The 20,918-nt window shown below is 42.4% G+C and overlaps 1 protein-coding gene across 1 annotated transcript in view; it reads right to left on the reverse strand.

Moving 5' to 3' along the window:
• Nucleotides 1-2,192: 2,192 nt before the first annotated feature.
• LOC310634717 (alpha-2-macroglobulin-like) overlaps nt 2,193-20,918 on the reverse strand; it is a gene marked incomplete at its 5' end in the record, with an annotated part of 88,928 nt that continues 70,202 nt past the window's right edge. The window contains 12 exons of the mRNA XM_083353251.1: nt 2,193-2,646; nt 7,950-7,991; nt 8,229-8,331; nt 9,236-9,304; nt 10,192-10,282; nt 10,581-10,708; nt 12,757-12,969; nt 13,153-13,382; nt 15,550-15,715; nt 17,086-17,160; nt 18,867-19,023; nt 19,308-19,392. Of these exons, the coding sequence (XP_083209377.1) occupies nt 2,621-2,646; nt 7,950-7,991; nt 8,229-8,331; nt 9,236-9,304; nt 10,192-10,282; nt 10,581-10,708; nt 12,757-12,969; nt 13,153-13,382; nt 15,550-15,715; nt 17,086-17,160; nt 18,867-19,023; nt 19,308-19,392 (1,385 nt within the window). The 3' untranslated portion in view covers nt 2,193-2,620. The remainder of the gene's footprint in view (nt 2,647-7,949; nt 7,992-8,228; nt 8,332-9,235; nt 9,305-10,191; nt 10,283-10,580; nt 10,709-12,756; nt 12,970-13,152; nt 13,383-15,549; nt 15,716-17,085; nt 17,161-18,866; nt 19,024-19,307; nt 19,393-20,918) is intronic.

The following is a 20,918-nucleotide window of genomic DNA, read 5'->3' on the forward strand; positions in this document are numbered from 1 at the left end:
GTAGAATATTCTAGGTTAATGAGAACAGCTGCAAAGTCAAGATTTCTGAGGCGCAGATTTGTCAGGCCAAAGAAGACTTCTGTGCTTGTGAGTGTCACTGCCGTTTTTTTAAATTTTGCCAGCAGCTCATTTCTATCTGTACATTTTCCCCTGCTCTCTGCACCTGTGTTATTATCTTATCATGTAACCATAGTGAATCTCACATGTCCAGCCATGTTATGGTTTCAAACTGTTTTGTGTGCATGTCTAGAAAAAGTTTCTCACAGTTACTCTGTTACTTTTTTTTTTTCTCTTCTGCCTGACGAGAGATGTAGTCAGTTTAGGTCTTGCTTTGTTTTGCTCATTAAAAGTTTTACTGTAGAATATGCCTCGGATTTTCTTTCTTTGATATTCACCATGCATCAGATGAGCCACGGTCCATCCTCCTCTGATAGGAAGCTTAATTCTTCCGTGACAGTGAGAGCATTATTTTTGTGAGTGAACTGACATTGCTGCAACTGTCTCAAGACTGGGATGCGAAAATGCTGAAGAAAGAAGTAAGGATCGCCCAAGGCAGCAGATTGGCTGCACCAAGGACTTGTTTGCTGGAGAAAAAGGCCTGCATTAGAAAAAGGCATCCAGGTGTAACCGAGGGACATAGCAGGACCAAGATTTTTTTTAATTCCATTTCTTCCAAGATGGAAGAAGAAGGCAAAAATGAAGCAAAGGTGTTTTGTTGTTGTTTTTTTAAAGAGGGAGTTAACATAACACAGCTCAGTCACTGAGTTTAATAAATGTGTGGATTATAGGGACAGCCATGCAAACAATGAAGGAACTGCAGGAAGCTCTGTAAACAAATGTATACTTGGTTGTTAATCGAAGGTTCCTGCATGTGGGAAACATAAGCATGAAATATTTCTTCTGCAGTGCTAACAATAAAAATCTGTTTAGTTTGACAGAAGAATACTGTGCGTCTATCTGAATTTGTTCCAGTTTCTTTTCTAGCCTCAATTTTTCCACCTGGACATTTTTTTTCTGATAGTGAAACCAAATTGTGATAGCTACAATCTATGAACATCTTTCAGATATGACACTATTTATGTACTTAAACCTTGATATCATGACTCCCTTCAGGTTTTTTTTCTAGACTTAACAATTCCAGCATTCTCCACAATAGTAAATTGTGCGGTTCCAAAAGTTAGTTTAGGACAAGAAAAAATTGACACTGGCTGGGATAATCTGTACAAATCTGTTCTTTTATTTCAGCCAAGACAATCAGAGAAAAATGATAAAAGGATATACAGGTCAGTGTATAAAAAAGAAGCTGAAGATTTGAGTTCTGGAAAAATATTCTAAGCAATATTGTAAGAGATCACAATGGGATGGGATGGGGTGGGGTGGGATGGGAGGAGAAGAGAGAGAAGGAAAGGAAATATTTTTTTCATTACAAGAGATTCTAAAAAACGGGATTGAATTTGTAAAAATGGTTACCTTAAGAAACAGTCTCATCACAGTTCATTTTTAGTTTCCCCAGGTGGCTGGGGAATTATGGGAGTTGGGTTTACACATCTTCAAGTGGTCAAAATTAAGAAAACATACCTCAAACGTTAAAGTTTGAGAGAAATGTGGAGCTCACCCGTTGACTTTTCGAACCATAATTTTCAATGCTTCTCCTATATGCTTGAGAAGGACCAATCTTGAATATGTATGTGTAAACATATCTGCTGTTCCATATCTTCAACCGGCCAAATATTAATTTTATACATTGATTCATTTACTGCATTAAATGTTAATCCGTATCTGATTTTTTCCCCTCTTGGTTTACTTTGGCTTCCTTCAATCCGCACTTTGGTTTCCCATCCCGCCTCAATGATTTTCCTGGTTCTCTCCAATTTTGAGAGCAGCTCTTAGCAAAACTGCCCCCCGTACCCCACCACTCCCTACAGACACCTTTAGACATATCCTCGTTACAAGATTCACCTGAGAAACTCTGATGGAATAGGAAAAAAACTTGTTTTATTTCATCCAATGATTGGAGAAAGTAAAACAATTTCTGCTCTGGATCTCCAGTGGCGATCTGTACCCGTTTTCTGACACCATAACTGGTGAAAATGTAAGTAGTCAGTCTCCTGGAAGTCAGTGTAAATGTGACCATTTACTATGTGACCATTCCAACCAAATAAAGCAGAACTCCGAGGCTTGAAGTTTCCTCAAAGCACATGTTTATTAGATACATAATATTGGTAAGGTCAAAAGTGAAACCAACTCTAAACTTTCCCCTAGGCCTAGGGCTTCAGTGTAACTACATATAACATTTCCCTCCCCTGCATTATGCTATTGATTATGCTACCCAATGAAAGCAATTGGCAGGCTCTGGGACACATCTCCATTCCTATGGAGAATGACCTTGGTTCCCAAGGGACCGCTCCATGTTTTGTCTAGCAATTCTTTTTTTTTCCTTCCCCTCTTGCCCCCAAACCTATGTGGCAACGTAGATTGACAAATATGGCTTCAGCCAGGTTCGGTTCAGAAGTTGACAGTAAATTGGGCACATACATGCAGTGGGTTTTTGTACAGACAAAAGGGGGTGAGCAAATATGATTGATTCTTCCTTGTTTTGCTTGGCTGGAGCTTTTCTTGCTTAACGGATTTTTTTGACCTCTTCGTCTGTTGAAGAAAAAGCATGAAATTTTACACATTTACACACACATATATATATACATTTATACACCCGAATGACCAAAGATCCACATACAAACACCCGCGAAAACCTCAGAAAACAAATATCTTACCTCTACGGGGAGGAAATCCACCAGCTAACTAGGACCTACGAAAAACTCGAAGTACGAAGAGCTTCCATTCTGTGTGACCTCACATTCCTACGCAACTGCCGAGATCAAAATTTAATCCCCACATCCTTCCAATTGAAATTCCACTCCAACTCTGCAGCCATCAAACGCATCCTGATAAGAACTGAATTGGCCCTAATCAGAAATGAACTCCACACAAAAAGATTCCTCCTGGACCGAATCAACAGAGACCTCCTCACACTTCACCTTAAACTCAGCAACAAGATCCACCCCACACTTTGGGACAAATTCAAACAAATCGCTGTCTGGAGAGCTGAAACAGAGACTGCCTACAAAACAGACACACACACCAATAAACTCTGAAGACTAAAGGAACGCCAGAAACAAACCCCTCCTCTCTCACAGCAACACATGAAACAAACTGTGCACAACATCTCAGATAGGATTCTCACCAAAGCCGAAACCAACGTCCTGTCTAAAGGATTTAATTTTGCAGTCGCTCCCAAACACATTCCCACGGAAACCATTATATGCGAAGTCGAATCCAGCCTGACCAAAATTAACCCTGACGACGCCAACAAAATCAGACTCGAAGTTACCAACATCCTCTGCACCAGCAAACCACCCAAAAGCAACTTACCCAAAGAGACAGCACTACTTAACCTAAAAAAAGACACCAGTATAATCATTCTGCCAGCAGACAAAGGCAACGCCACAGTGGTAATGAACTCATCTGACTACCATACCAAATTATCCAACCTACTCCGAGACTCCACATACAAACTCCTCAAGACAGATCCCACCACCTACCTGGAAAAAACCACAAAATCCAAAATAAAAGCCACCCCCATGAGTGAAGAGATCCAGCAAACAATCATTCCCAGAGAAAAATCATCCAGATGTCCTAAGCTCTATGGTCTGCCCAAGATACACAAAGAAGGAACCCCACTCAGACCCATAGTCAGCTCCATAGGCTCACCTCTACAAAATCTAGCCAAATTTCTTGCCAAACAACTACAGCCTTACGCAAATTCCATCACCTCACATGTACAAAACTCATTCCAATTCATAGAGATCATAAGTAAACTAAACTTATAGCCCTGTGACCTACTTGTGAGCTTCGATGTAGTATCCCTCTTCACCCAAGTGCCAATCAAAGAAGGCTTGACAGCTATCCTAAATAAATACAACCCCCCAAAACACATCCTAGATCTGACCAACCACTGCCTATCTAACACATACTTCATCTACAATGGACAAAGATACAAACAAATGGAAGGAGCACCCATGGGATCACCCCTTTCACCTGTCATCGCAAACCTCTACATGGAACACTTTGAAACCCTCGCTCTAGAAAAATCCAACCACAAACCCAAACTCTGGCTCAGATACGTAGATGACACCTTCGTAATCTGGCCACACGGCAAAGAAAAACTGGATATATATATGTTTTCTGAGTTTTTTGCAGGTGTTTGTATGTGGATCAGGTTCGAATCTCAGAAGGGTATGGCTGACTGATGAAAACTAATAAGTTAGAAATGCATTTCAGTCTCCCTTAATTCTTTGTTAGTAATTTACACACACACACACACACAAACACACACACACACACACATATATATATATATATATATATATATATATATATATATATATATGTGTGTGTGTGTGTGTGTGTGTGTGTGTTATATATGTGTGTGTATGTGTATATATATGTGTGTGTGTGTATACACACACATATATAACACACACACACACACATATATATATGTGTGTGTGTGTGTGTGTGTTTGTGTGTGTGTGTGTTATATATGTGTGTGTATACACACACACACACATATATATATACACATACACACACATATATAACACACACACACACACACACACACATATATATATGTGTGTGTGTGTGTGTGTGTGTTTGTGTGTGTGTGTGTGTGTTATATATGTGTGTGTATGTGTGTATACATACATATTTGGGGTTTTTTACATATCACCATTAATATTTGGTAAACAGTGTTTGTATTTACAAATAATTAATAACATTTAATTTTTATAGTTCCACGTTCCACATAGTAATTTTCCTTGATTTTCTCTACTTCCAATAATATTCTCTTTTATCAACCTTAAATCAAAACAGTTCTTGGTATTTTTTTGAAAAATAACAGTTAAATGTCTGTGAATATCTTCCACTTCATTATTAAACTTCTTTTCTAATTAATCATCTAGATCACCTTGTCGTAGATCCTGTTTTTAGAGTTTTCATTTAAATTTATTTTCCCCACAATATTCAAAAGAAAGCATTTTTACTTGTTAAAATTTTCTTAGTTAATTACACATATATTGAAATCTTTTTCCTCATATGAACCATCCCAACCCATACATTTTTCGTATCTTGAAATAGAACAAAGAAAGGAGAAAAATAATATACTATCTAAAAAAGCATATCCCTCTTAAACTAAATACCTTAATAATCAATGTTTCATTTTTGAAAAACTTATTCAAATCTTCAAAATCTATTATATTTGAATATTTAATACATTTCCCTCATATGAATCTTCCCACACATTTTTATATTTCTCGTATCATAGGCAAAATAAAAATAAAAATACTGTATTGCTTAAGGAGCCTATCCCTCCTAAGCTAAGATTCATTTGTATTCAAAAAATTATTTCTTTAACCGTATTCAAACAAGTGTTTAATCTTTAAATATTCCATCAAATGAATCCCTTCAACTAATTTCTTAATTCTGGCTTTGGCCCTTTTTTGCCAAGCATTTTCCCTAGTCAGTATGTTCCGTTGAATCCCAAGATAATCCCATGGTTTTGTAGATGTTGTTGTCAATACAAAAGCTAAGGTAAGTCAATTAAAGTGTTTTTGTGAAGATATTCCTCAGATTTGACCTTTATATTGTCCCACACACTCACATAAAATCAAGAGAGGTGAGATGGCCTTTAAAAGCGGGAAAGATTTTTCTATGGTAGCAGCACCCTACCTGTGCAATTATTCACTGGAGAAGCTCGACAGATGCTCACATGAGTCTCACTCTGGCACCAGGTGAAGAACTTTTCCATGTTCCCCTCTTTTTAAGTTGGCTTTTAACTCAAGATTATTTTAGTTTTTGAATGGTTGTTGTGTCACTGTCTAGTTTATATGGTGTTTTCATTTCACACTTGATTTGATTGCGTATGTCTTTATTAAAATTACGGTTTTCTTAGTGTGTCTTATTGCCAACCAACCACCCAGAGAATTTCAGCTTTGGGGCAGTTGAAAAGCTTCAACAAATAAATATATACATGATAAATATCAAACAAAACAAAACAAAAGTCCAGCCTAGCCTGGGAGGTTCGTTTGTGGTACTGTAGGAGAAAGAATGGCACAAACGGGGGGTGAAGTCAAAAGAGGACTTAGCTTAGAATCTCTTCATAGCCACAAATGGACTAAATCCAACAGACTCCCCTTGAATTTCATTTACCTTTATTAGCACCAAATAGTGGTAATCATTACTTGAGTAGGTTCCTGAGCATAGGGATAAACTATAAATTAGTCTAATTGGAACTTCACATGAGAATCTGGTCTTTCCCACCTGAGAGTTACTCTTTGACCATGAAATTATCCTACTTTGTGAAGACTTAGTTCCCTGGAAAAGGCTTTGATGTTGGGAAAGATGGAGGGTAAGACAAGAGGACAATTAGCAACAAGGGACTTAGTGTCAGTGGTGATGAGGGCATCATTGGGTGACCTGAAAGAGCAGATTATGGAAAGACTGTGATGGAGAAAATCTATGTGGTTGTTACGAGCTTACATGGACCTGATGAGACTAATAAATCAACCAATTAACCATATAAACAATTATTTAAAAAAATGCAGGAGAGGATCAGGTCTAACTGGTCCTACAAAATCTGCCTTGAACATGTATCTGGGCTCCAGATTTCCAGATGGAAGCAGAAGAAGTTGGTCATCTGGAAGAAGAAGCAACTGGTTGGTCCCGTAAGAAGCAAAATGCTGGATTAAAGTGGGCTTTGTTTGGATCCAGCACAAGTGTTCTTCTTATAGAGAACAGAATAATGTGTACATGTGGTCTTGAGAGACGTTGCTCTCTCTTGCTCTGATAATCAGTGCTTTACAGAATAAATGCTTTTCTCCTGCACTAGACCTATCATTAACAATGTAGGCGCTGGCTATAATGTTATGCTAGTAAGGATAAATGGTGGTATTTTGTTATGTCTTTCATGACATCTAAGTATTTTGAATCAGAATAGTGTTGGAAGGGACCTTGGAGATCTTCTAGGCCACCCTCCTGCTCAGGCAGGAAACCCTATACTATTTCAGACAAATGGCTGTCCAGTCTCTTCTTAAAAACTTCCAGTGTTGGGGCATTCACAAATTCTGAAGACAAGCTCTTTCACTGATTAATTGTTCTCACTGTCAAGAAATTTCCCCTTAGTTCTTGGTTGCTTCTCTCCTTGATTAGTTTCCATCCATTGCTTCTTGCCCTGCCCTCAGGTGCTTTGGAGAATAGGTTGAAACCCCCCCCCCCACACACACACACACTCTTCTTTTTGGCCCCTGAAATATTGGAAGACTGCTATCATGTCATTCCTTCTTTTCATTAAACTAGACATACCAATTCCAGCAACCGTTTTTCATATGTTTTAACTTTCTGTCCCCTAATCAATTTTGTTGCTCTTCTCTGCACTCTTTCTAGAGTCTCAATGTCTTTTTTATATCATGACAATCAAAACTGGATGTAAAACTATATGTAAGCATGCTCCTATCACGGCGTTTGCAGGGGGTGGGTGGGGTCAACATGGCATATTTGTAGGAAAACCAGATTATTCCATGGGGCTATTGCAGCCACAAAAGAGGCTGGTTTCTGCAGTGTAGTGTCCCAAATGGGCTTCAGGAAGATTCTGTCCATATACAGATTGCAAACTGGGGTTCCACACCATTATAACAAAATTCACATTAAAAAGTTCTCAATAGCAATATCTAACTGCTCTTTGGAAAGGATTGTTCTTAACTCTGCAGAAACAGAGCAATATCGAAATATTTGGAAGTTCTTGTTAAAATAAAACAATCCTGTGATGTTCTCTGAGAAAAGAAATGTCTGAAATTGAGAATTTTGGCAAAAATCGGTTGCTGTTTATACTCCACCTGTGCTGCAGGGGGCGGTGTACTCCGAGATGGCAAACTCATCTGGAAACGCAAACAAAAGAGGAGCAACTGTCAGAGTGCATCATTTCATTTGGTCTATCGACACCAGGGTCGCTAGTCCTCATGCTGCATTACATTGTTTCCAAGAACTGGTGTCAAAGCCCTTATCACTTTGACAACACCTTTGAAGTTTGGGGTAAACTTGGAAGAAGGATATGGATTTTGAAAAATAATTAAGTACGCCGATCAGGCCTCTCCCCACTGGGATCCCCTTCTCACCGGTTTCATAATAATCGTAGACTTTCACCCAGGAAGGTTTCAGGTCCTGGACCGGAGTTTCAAGCTCGACTTTGAAGGAATAACTCTGGCTTACATTGCTGAGCTGCAGACCAAGAGAAATGATGGGATTATTCAAGAGGCTAGAGAAGTGTCTTCTCTGAAGTATGCAACTATCCACAGGGAAGTAATGGGGACCTTGTTCTTGCAAGGCTATTTCCAAGTTCCCTAGTTACCTGAACTTTTTAAGACCAAGGACATATTTTGGCCCTATCCATAGAGGACCTCTGAGGATTAGCTGACTCCCTCCCACCAGAGAGGAACAGAACAACCAATCAGAATAGAGCTGGGAGGGACCTTGGAGGTCTTCTAGTCCAACCCCCTGCTCAAGGAGGAGCTCCTATGCCCTTTCAGATAGGTGGCTGTCCAGTCTTTCTTAAAAACCTCCAGTGATGTAGCATCCACCACTTCTGAAGGCAACCTGTACAATAGAATAACAGAATCGGAACAGACCTTGCTCAGGCAAGAAACCCTATAACACATTTCATACAAATGGTTGTCCAGTCTCTTCTTAAAGTATTGGAGCACCCACAACTTCTAGACTAGAGGCAAATCGTTCCACTGATTAATTCTTCTAGCTGTCAGGAAGTTTCTCCTTAGTTCTAGGTTGCTTCTCTCATTGATTAGCAGCCTTCAGCTGCTTTGGAGAACAGCTTGACCCCCTCTTCTTTGGGGCAGCCTCTTAAATCTTGGAAGACTGCTATCATATCACCCTTAGTTCTTCTTTTCACTAGACAAACATGTCTAATTCCTGCAACTGTTCTTCGTAAGTTTTAGCCTCCGGTCCCCTAATCATCGTTGTTGCTACTCTCTGCACCATTTCAAGAGTCTCAATCACTTTTTTAATATCTTGGTGACCAGAGCTAATTTTATCACATGACATGAGCCCTATCTTCTTGTAGGGAGGAAGAGTTCGCCCACCACAACTCTCGTTCACCAGCCCCACTTACCTGTTCCAAGTACAGGAGGACCTGGGTGGCTGAAATTTCAGCCTGCTGGATCAAATGACGTTCTTCCAGCTGGTGAAGAAAGGGAAAAGCTGGTGTCATAATCCAAACTCTTTGGCTTGGAAGGAAGGGAAGGAAGGGAAGGCCCTCATGGAGAACCACCAAACCACTCCTGGCATTATCTATGTAGAAGGGGAAGGGGATTTCTCTCAAAATGGAGAACTTGAGATGATCCCTGGAGGTGAACTTCAGACTCAGAAGCAGTAAAGTAGATGTTGGCGTTATCCCCCAGCTCAAATACATTCTCCCAGGGAAAATAAAATGTCAACACTCTTAAGAGACTTACAGGAATATTATTAATTCAGAAAATAAACTATAATAAAATGCCAGGGAGAAAGAACCCTTAAAAGAAAGGGCTTCCCATTTTAACTCAAGAAAGCTTCGTATTCATCCCAATTACCTCACCCTTCTGACCTCATCAACTCACATGTGCTACAGCCTGATCAACTAAATGCTATCTTGATTAAATACGTATTGTAAATAATTGCAAAATTCTACACAGAGGGCTTGCCTCCCTTCCTCTTTTGGTATTTCAGTCAATCAGAATATGGCTGGAAGGGACCTTGGAGATCTTCTAGTCCAACCCCTAGCAAAAGCAGGACACACTATATCATTTTAGATAAGTGACTGTCCAGTCTTTTCTTTAAAAACTTCAGTGGTGAAGACCCACAATGTCTGAAGCGCAATGGTGCTTCATTATTGGAGGTTTTTAAGTAGAGACTGGACAGTCACTTGTCTGAAATGGTGTAGGATCTTCTGCTTGAGCAAGGGGCTGGACTAGAAGACCTCCAAGGTCTCTGCCAGCTCTATTCTGATTCTGATTGAACGTTAACTTCTCCAGGCCCAGCTTTGTTGCCAAGAGCAAAAAATTCTTTGGAGGGGAGAAAAAAAGTCTTTACCAACTTTACGGTCGATTTCACTGGGATGTATCCGGATAGCATCTTAATCTGGACAATTAACATGTTAGAAACCCCGCGTTGGCCAGTGTAACTGGGAAACCAAGAAAAGAAAGAAGCCACGTCACATTTTTTTTAAAAAGTAAAAATGCACAGCTTAAGGGCGAAACGCTGCATGCAGATTCATAAAAGCTTGGGTGTGCCCTCAGGGCTTCCATCCACTCCCTCCCGGAGTGCAGAACAATGGCTTTTCAGAAGGTGGAGGAGCCACGTTGCGGCCCTCGAACCCGTAGAGGTTGCCCATCCCCGGAGGAGAAGCACTGGCTAAACAGCAAGGATAGGTTCCCTTTGCCCCCATGCATATTCCCACGTGCTCAGGGTTGACCCGTTACCTGACGTTGATAGCAATGTCAAAGGTCTGGTGGGCTTTAGGTCCAGTGGAATCTTGAGGAATTGTTTGCACAAGCAACTTGAATGGCGCCTCCTCCTGGGGTGGGTGGATGTTATACCTCAGGTTGGTCTGAAAAAGAAGCAGCACACTTGTGTCTCTCTCCAAACGACCAGTGGTAAGCGAGAGGCATGGTTACGATTTGAACGCAGAAGGGCCCGCAGAGTGGGAGAATCCGTCACTTCGCAAAGGCAGGGAACACAGTCCTGGAACTATTCAACCTACCGCAAATACCTTCAGAATTTGTCTGAGGCGATGCCTCTAAATTTAGTCCCTGCCAGACAGAGGTTCTTCACCCTCAAGGATTTCAGGTGACACAGTTTGTGACCACAAACGTGGTGCTCACAAAAGACTTGGAGATTAACAAACATGGAGCTCCATTCTCCAAGGAGGATTGTGGGAAACCTGAAAGCTATCAAAGAACATTTCTATCTCCTTCCAGTCCAAAATTCTCTTTACTGGTACCATATTCACGTATGTTCGCCACCATCGCAAACAGGTGCTCTTATGCTTCTGTGGCAACCGAGGATGGCGGTGTTGTCACAACACAGGCTCCGCCACATAATGGCATCAAAACCCAGAAAAGTAAAGGAGGGGCTTGTGCAATACACGTAATATTGCATGGGCTACGGCCACAAAAAAGCCCAAAATTTCTGTTGCTAAGCAAGACAGTCGTTCAGTGAATTTTGCCCCATTTCACAACCTTTCTTGCTGCAGTTGTTAAGTTGGCAACATGGCTGTTAAGTGAATCTGGCTTCCCCATTGACCTCGCTTGTCGCAAAGGGGCATCACATGACCCCAGGACACCACAACTGTCATAAATATGAGCCAGTTGCCAAGCAGCTGAATTTTGATCACACGACCATAGGGGATGCTGTGATGATCATAAGCGTGAAAAACGGCCATGGGTACACTTTTCAGTGCTGTTGTAACTTCAAATGGTCACTAAATGAATGAATGAAGGTGAATATATGCGTCCCAGGGTAATGTTGCAGGATCCAATCTTGGTCGTTTCCCGGGACCAGAGGCTTTGTCTTCCAAGCTTTTGGACTCTCTCTAGCAGAGTGTGTGCTCTTCACTGTGTGGTATCTATAGTGCCTGATGTATGTGACTTTTTTAGATGTTGATTGGGGTGTGTTGATGGCTGGCTTTTAAGTCGTTAGCTTGTTTGCTCAATCACTGTGATTGAAGCCTGAGAAAGCCTCACACTGCAATGATAGCTCACTTTGCACTGAACAAGGAAACACATTCAATTTTGCAGCTACTAAGATTGTTGTATGAGCAGGCACAAAAACAGCCAGGAAAGTGATTGAAGCCTGGGAAATGGACCCGTCAGTTAACAGGAGTGCTGATTTACCACCAGCCTACCAAGTACTTAGAAGGTGACGGCTGGGCAGCAGAAGCAAACAACAGCCAAAGACTTAAAAGCCAGCCATCAACACACCCCAATCAACATCTAAAAAGCCACTTACAACAGGCACTATAAATACCACACACTCTGCTGGAGACAAGTTGCCTGAAGATGGGCTCCAGCACGAGTCCGAAAGCTCAGAAGACAAAACCTCTGGTCCCAGTGACCGACCCAGATTGGATCCTGAAACTAAATAGGATACAATAGAATAACAGAGTTGGAAGGCACCTTGGAGGTCTTCTAGTCCAACTCCCTGCTTAGGCAGGAAACCCTACACCATTTCAAACAAATGGCTGTCCAGTCTCTCCTTAAAAACTTCCAGTGTTGGAGCATTCACAACTTCTGGAGGCAGGTTGTTCCACTAATTAATTGTCCTCACTGTCAGGAAATTCCTCCTTAGTTCTAGGTTGCTTCTCTCTTTGGTTAATTTCCATATGTTGCTTCTTGTCCTGCCTTCTGGTGCTTTGGAGAATAGCTTGGCTCCCTCTTCTTTATGGCAGCCCCTGAGATACTGGAAGACTGCTATCATGTCACCCCAAGACCTTCTCTTTGTTAAACTAGACATACGCAATTCAAGCAACCATTCTTTACATACGAATGAATGGTGGTAAGTCAAGGACTATCTGTATACCATTTCAATCTGTCCAAGCAATCTTTATTGGCAATGGAAAGCAATTTCCTTCTTCAGTGGCTGACCCAGGACACTCACCTGCATAAAGATGCAACCGGTGACCTCAGCCACATAGTCCCCTGGCACTTGGGGCAGATCCTGGCACTGGAGCAGCAGAGAGTTGGTGCTGTCGACATGGAATTCTGTCAGGACAGCATCTCCTGAACTCAAGGTCACTCTGGCGTCAACGCCATCCTTAGAATAAGTAATTTTCCTGTACTGGCAGAGGGCCTGGAGAGCCACCACCGTATCCTGCAAGAGAAAGCAAAGCTAGGACATCTCTCTTGGATTGCGCACCTCAGCTGGAATCTTGGGAGTTAAGACTCAACACATCTGGAGGGCATATCAGGAAAAACATCAGGCCCCCCAAGTTGGTGCAGAGAGTATGGCAACATCTTCCAGTATCCTTTGAAAATCCATAGGGAGGGACTGTACCTGCGTCGAAGAGAATCCTCCGTTGGGATTCTGTTGGTGGATCAACCATTTGACAATGGCAGTCGCTGTCGTTAATTCTTCCTGGGACGGGGATGGTTCTTTGGCCACGTAAGCAAGGAGAACGTAGGCGGTCATCTCTATCTCAGCAGAGGGAGCAAGGGGGTGGTAATATGGAAGATTGGGGGTCTTCTTCTGCTTCTCAGGTCTCTCCCAGTGGATGGAGCCATCCTCTTCAGAAAGAGAATGAAGGGTTTTAGCATTGGGTTGCCCCATCGAGGCAGCACCATTGGTCAAGTACCTTTGGCATCTCAAGGACATATTGTTCTATTTATCAGAATAACAGAGTTGGAAAGAACCTTGGAGGTCTTCTAGTCCAACCCCCTGCTCAAGCAGAAGCTCCTATACCATTCCAGGCAAACGGCTGTCCAATCTCTTCTTAGAAGTCTCCACTGATGGAGCACCCACAAGCCGTTCCACTGGTTTATTGTTCTTGGCTGTCAGGAAATTTCTCTTTAGATGTAGGTTGCTTCTCTCCTTGATTAGTTTCCAACCATTGCTTCTTCTCTTGTGTTATCCACAACCCTTAAGTACCAAGTCTGAAGCTTGGCATGCCATTCATTGAGTAACTCTCCAATTTTTTTATCATTTGTTAACCCAGCATGTAGACCAGACCAGGAAATCAACTCCTCAGGAAGGCTAAAACTATCTGTATTGAGATTGGCTCCAATAACATAATCTGATGATGCTACTACCGTATTTCCTCAAAAATAAGAGCCAGCCGGAAAATAAGCCCTGGCATGGTTTTACAGGATGCTCATAATATAAGCCCTACCCCCAAAATAAACCCTCATTGTCAGCCAGACAAACGCAGTTAGCATGTCCATTGCAACATATGATGGGCGTATTGAATGATAAAATAATACCATTAATATATCATTAAATATAAATAAATAATATTATTGAAATTAATACTTAAAGCAAGACCTCACCTGAAAATAAGCACTAATGCATCTTTTGGAGCAAAAATTAATACAAGACTCAGTCTTATCTTCGGGGGAAATATGGGTGGTTTGGTCATGAAATGTCAGTAAGAAAACCACCAAGCTCAGAGAGCACCAAAGACCCCCATAATTGTACTGGACCTTCTCCCCTTCTTATATCCAGTGAATCAGGGCAGCATCTAGATTTCAAGTATGATCCCGAGGGGATAACTGCTATCTCGGGGGCCATCCGGCACATCCCACCTCCATTTTTAGCTTCAGGTGGTCCCTGGTGATTCCACCCTCCAGACCAGTTCAGGAGGGTTTTAAATGGCGCTCAAACCATCGGACGGTGGCCATCATCCCAAAGACCTCCGTCGGGGGGGGGGGGAAGCTCGCTGATCTAATAGATGGGCAGATGGGGGTCAGCAGCCTGAGCTTCGGATGGCCCAAAATCTCCAATCCTTTCGCCGCGGCCTCAAAACACTCCTTTTCCACCAGACTGACCTGGACTGACAGGCATTTTAATTAATTATATTTAGAATTTTTAATTTATTTTTAGTTTTTAATTTTAATTTATTGCACAGATGATTTTAATTTTATTTTTATCTTAATTTCTGTATTTATTATATGTTTTGTTGTTAGCCGCCCTGAGTCCTTCGGGAGATAGGGCGGGATATAAATCCCATCAATTAATAAATAAATAAATAAATTTGCTCAAACTGCTTCAAACTGTTGTCTCATGGTTCTGGACTTTAAAAAGAAAGAGAGTAGGACTTCAATCGCACCGATGTGATTACCATCTTGACTTTTTTTGACCTCCTTCCCATAGTCCTCGACCTATGACCATAACTGAGCCCAAAATTTCCATCGCAAAGAGAGACAGTTGTTAAGTGATTTTTTTTTGGTCCCATTTAACAACCTTCCTTGCCACAATTATTAACTGAATCACTGCAGTTGTTCAGTTAGTGACCCAGTTGTTAAGGGAATCAGGCTTCTCGTTTTGACTTTGCTTGTCAGAAGGTTGCAAAAGGGGATCACGTGACACACACCCCGCCAGGACCTTGTAACTGTCATAAACGTGAGCTAGTTGCCGAGCGACCAAATTTCGATCACGTGACCATGGGGATGCTGCAACAGTTGCAAGCGTGGGAAATGGTTAATAGGTCACTTTTTTCTTTGCCGTTGTAATTTTGAACGGTAACTACATGAACGGCTGTAAGTCCAGGACTACTTGTATGTGAAGTGGCTGGCTATATAAATTTAATAAATAAGCAGCAGAGCACCAGAAGAAGCCAAACTCCACAAACGTCCGACACAGAACGCAAGAGGGCTGACAGTTCCATTGCTCATCGAGCATCCTGCACAACAGCCTGAGCATCATACGTCCACCTTGCCTCAAGCGCACGCTTCTTACCTTCCTTCACAGCGAGCTTTTGAAGCGACTCCAACATCGCTTGCCTCCTCTCCTCATTCCCTGCCAGAGTGAAGGCATATGCCAGCAGAGCCCGGGAGTAAATGTGGATCTCTTCCGCCTGAGAGGCCATCTCCAGGAAATGCAAGGCATTTCGTACCAAAATGTGCTGCCGAGGGTGAAAAACATAAGGCGGGCAATTGTAGCCACTGACAAAAACTTGATGGGTTCACAAAGTCTGGTTCAATTTGGATCCAGGCCTTGTGTCATTCCTCCATCTGAGCCTGAATCTGAGAAGGAAATGGAGCTGGAACAGGATCCTATGGAGGCCGAGGGACAGGTGTCTGTGGCTTCAGAGGACTGTGGGGAAGAGCAGGCCGAGGTAAGGCCAGGGCCCTTCAGGTTTGGGACAGGGGAGACAAGAGCTCAGGTGAGGAGCAAGGCCCACCCCCACCTGATCCTACAGCACGGAGAGTGGAAAGAAGGAGGGAACAACGCAGGCAGGCTCAATTGCTCGGGAGGACAGCATCCTGCCCCACGCCGCAAGGCACACCTGGGGATTGAGATTTAAGGAGACGCTGTGGGGTGGGGCATTTGTTGGGAACAAACATTGAATCCTGGGAGGGTTGTGTATTGTTGCTCTTGTTCTATGCCTTCTGTTTGGAAAACCTGGACACGTTGACTACCCGACTAGCTGACCATGTGGATTGAACGTTTTTATGACCTCGGACTGTATTTCGGATTCTCTCTTTGAAAACGACTCAGGCAAGCTGGGATTCAAATGGACTCGTTACGTTTATGTTTTCTTCTTTGTTATCTATATGGCCTTGGGTACATTCTTATACTAATCAGGCTGTATTGAAACTGCTTTCAGCCAGCGTCAGCTGAGAGGTGCGTGTGTGTGTGTGTGTGTGTTCTACTGTTGGAGACTTGCCAGCAAACGGAGCATCGGGAGGAAATTTGCAGCAATTAAAGAACTGTTTACATTGCCAGCTGACTGCATTGCCTTTGTGCTGTGCCCTGGGTCATCACACCTTTCTCACTCCCTGCCCGTAATTCTGCAGGAAACAAGTTCAGCAGGAGCATTTCACATTCTGCCTGGGGTATAGCTAAATGCCAGTGACTATGTCGATTCTCAGTCGCCTAGGTCAGGGGTCCCCGACCTGTGGGCTGCAGCCGTCTACCAGGCTGCAGCCTTTTGGCCACCGGGCTGCGTGAGTGGCTGGCCAAATGGGCGTGTATGGGCATGTATGCACGTGCATGCACAGCCCCACTTGTGCGAGCATCATCACAAAGGTCGCATTGCTGGCTGAGGAATTCTGGGAATTGGAATCCACAAATCTGAAAGTTGCCAGGTTTAGAGACCCCTTGTTTATTTTATTGCTCACACTCTTTTCAAGTCTTCCTTTTCATTCTTGGAAGCTGCCTAGAATAGACCCCCGGCGAGACACATGGCAAATAAATTTAGCAAGTAATAATTTCCTTGGCCACAAGATAGTAATGGTTTGCCCTGAAGTAATTCAGAGGTTGTTTACTTACTGTGTGAGGCAGAGGCATTTCCAGCAAAGCTATGGTGATATAGGTCGAAAGAGAAACCTTATCATCGACCCCACCCTGGAAGAAGGGAGACAGGCAGATATCAGCCCTTTTGTCATCTTTCTAGCCCTCTTTACAAAATCAGTATCCCATCACACTCACACAAAAGCAGGATGTGTTTCCCCCCTCCCCCAGCCTATGCATAATCTGGATGCTTCCATCCAAGGGAAGATGTGTCAACATTTCCAACCTCCATTGACATTGAGCCAAAGTGGCACTGTGGTTAGAATGCAGTGTTATAGGCTGACTCTGCCCACTGCAGTTCGATGCTGACCGGCTCAAGGTTGACTCAGCCTTCCATCCTTCCGAGGTTCGGAAATGAGGACCCAGATTGTTGGGGGCAAGAGGCTGACTCTGTAAACCACTGTGAGAGGGCTGTAAAGCGCCACGAAGTGGTATATAAATCTAAGTGCTATGCTATTTCTACTCATTCCATGTCTCCTTTGCCCTTTGCTGAAGCTTCATCTTATTTTAGGCAGTATAACTCTCCATTTCTGCCTTCTGGTACGGCCTTCTACCACTTCCCCAATTGCTCATAATCAAAACCTTGATGCTTAAAGAAGAGGCAATGTGGCTAAGTGAGTTAAGGCCATTTGCTAAGCCACAAGGGGGCAGCAAAGGGGGTGCAGAAATTGCACCCCCTTTGTTTCCAACCTAGTGGTCATTGGGAACTTTTCAGCCCACATATGATGGCCCTAAACTAAAGGATAGTCTTGGAGTAAGAGAGGACTAACCCAGTCATTGCAATAAAAAAAATAGAAAAGAAAAACCTGCTCTATGCAAATATTGTATTTTGCACAATCACATTGGTAGGGGTCAGGGGTCAACTTTAAGACTTGTGGGCTTCAACTTTTCTCAGAATTGCCTAGTCGTCATGGCTGGTTGGGAAATTTTTGGCGTTGGAAGTCCACAAGTCTTAAAGTTGCTATGTTTGGAGACCCCTGTTGTAGCTCATTAGACTATGCAAAATTTATCCCCAATGTGAGAACATGATCATTTCCAGCCCGATTGGCAACTCCAATCTTGTCAACAGGTCTCCCAGCAAATTACTATTTTAAAACTGTTATTCCAATCTAGGGGAAGATCAGGCAGAAATTATCAAAAGGTAATCAGGACTATATTGATCAGCATGATAGAAAAGTGAACAGAATGGAACTGAATTAAGGAGGGAGGGAGGGAGGAAGGGTGGTATCACCATGAGTTGGGTGGTTTTATAAGTTTTCTTAATAAATAAAAATAAAAATATAAAATAAAATTAACATAATAAAATTAAAAATAAAACAATATAATAATAAATATAATAAATATAAATAATAATAATAATAATAATAATAATAATAATAATAATAATAATAATAATAATAGTAAAAGTAAAATAATCATAAAATATCAGACCTGTCAATTACAAGTGCAAGAAACAGATGGAAACCAGGTCTTCCATCTCAACTGTGAATCGCAGTTCACAGCTTGTTGCACAACTCTGAGCACATAAATTTGAACACTGTTTTCACTATATGTAGGGTTTGATGCACTGCAATCTCTAGAATTCTTCCATAATGGCTTCTTATCTTTGCTACAATAAAAAGCAGTTGTTAAAAAGTTCCCAGAATATTGTTTATCCGTTGAATTGTTTTCTGGTCTGAAAGAAGCTTGACACTGACCTCATTTCCACCAAAACCACACTCAAAACTATCACCCAACAGATATTCCCCCCACCTCCATACCTTTAGTGCGTTGTTCAGCAGAGACCCTCTTTTTAGGAAGGACCCATCTTCCTGCTGCCTCAGTGCCAGTGAAGTCTGAGCATCAGTGATGTGATTTGGGTCCACGTAGATGGAGGAGGCCGCCTGGCTGAAACTCTTCAGCACAAAAGCTGTCAACCTACAAGATAGCCCAGAATGTAAGAGAGCTTTCATTTTTCTTTGTATCAACTGTTGTAGTGTAAAGTCTTCTTCAGAATGAGGCCTTCTTGGTCCACAAAGAATCGTTTCCTTCACATGGAACAAGGAAAACCATTCCTGGAGGACCATCTTGGAAGATCTGATTTTTTTCCTGATTTTCCTATTCCAAGGCCTACCAAGTGCTTTTAGCTTTTGTTGTTAGTGAGAAGGGGAGAGGAGCAGCCACGCTGAGCATTATTTTTTCATACAACAAAGAAATCTTACCAGGTATTTCCTTCCGCCGAGCTGCTTTCTCCAAAAGTGCTGTAGGAACCATCAGAATGCTTGTAGTTCAGTTGCCTTTGATAGCCTGAAGCAGAAGTTGAACATGAGTGGTGGGCAAAGAGGCATGCGCAAATCCCCTTTCAACTCCAATTCAACGAGCTTCTTCAACTTTCTAAGCCATATTGTTTCCAAAATGGGATTAAACCAGGCAGGGCTGGTTGATGGCCAGAGATCCCCCCTCCCCAAAAAACTACAACTTAATCATTAGCTGTTGTGCTTGCCTACAGCTTCTTTTCCCAATAAATAGCACTTCCCTATGAGAGTGTACAAATTTCAGAATAACTGTTGGATGCACTCCTTTCCAACTGGATCCATTTCTCCTTATATTTCTAATTTGTTCTCTGGCCATTTGTAAGCTGCAATAGGATGACCCAGAGTGAGTAACAGAGTGAGCGCCTGTTACTCGTCCCAACTTCTGCCAACCTAGCAGTTTGAAAGCACGTAAAAATGCAAGTAGAAAAATAGGGACCACTATGGTGGGAAGGTTAACAGCGTTCCGTGCGCCTTTGGCGTCTAGTCATGCCGGCCACATGACCACGGAGACGTCCTCAGACAAGTGCTGGCTCTTCGGCTTTGAAATGACTAGTTGAGTTGGAAATGACTAGTACGCATGTGCGGGGGAACCGTTACCTTTACCTTTATAGGATGACCCAAGGGAAAGGTATTTGGTTGCCCCTTTCCTTCTGAACAGTTGAAGAGTTCCAGTGTGACTCAGCCAATGAAACCTGACCTAATTTACAATGTCCTTAATCAATAAATATCTATCGAGATTCTCAAGTGATCCAGGTCATAGTTGTCCCAAAAAGGCTTTTTCATGAGGTAGCTGGACTTTCTTGTTTTTCTTTGAAGATGTTTCTCTTCTCATCCAAGAAGCTTCTTCAGCTCTGATTGGATAGTGGGGAATGGAAGGATTCCGAAAACAGCAAAGTTCACATTTTGGACAGAGAGGACCGCTGGTTTGAAAGAGGGATCAAGGAGGCCATCTATGCTAAATTGAACAGCCCTCTCTCAACAGAGGGGGAGGGATACGACATTGTCTATCTCCAGTCTACAACACAGTCCTTTCAACAGTTCCAAGAAGGCTCCACACCCATTTGCACTAATCAGGTGACCCTGAGGACACAGATAAACCTCCAGGTGGCCTTAACAACTCTAAAAGAATGCAAATAACCAGCTGTCTGCAAGGAGTATAAGTCTTTCTATTCCCCACCATCTAGTCAGAGCTGAAGAAGCTTCTTGGATAAGGTGAAATGTCTTCAAAGAAAAAGAAGAAAGTACACTTGCCTTGTGAAAAAGCATCTTTGGGACAACTATCAATATCCTTAATCAATAAAAGGAAAGGTTTCCCCTGCCCAGTCACCTCTGACTCTAGAGCCATGGTGGCGAACCTATGGCATGCGTGCCACAGGAGGCATGCAGAGCCCTCTCTGTGGGCATGAGCACTGTTGCTCCAGTCCTAGGCCTTCAGCTGGGTTTTATAAAACCTTTTTGCTTTAGGCCTCCACTGCCATGTGCAAAAAAAAGTTCAATCAATCAATTTCAACTTCTCGC

This window comes from Vipera ursinii (assembly GCF_947247035.1).
Source record: "Vipera ursinii genome assembly, chromosome: 2".
Lineage (NCBI taxonomy): Eukaryota > Metazoa > Chordata > Lepidosauria > Squamata > Viperidae > Vipera > Vipera ursinii.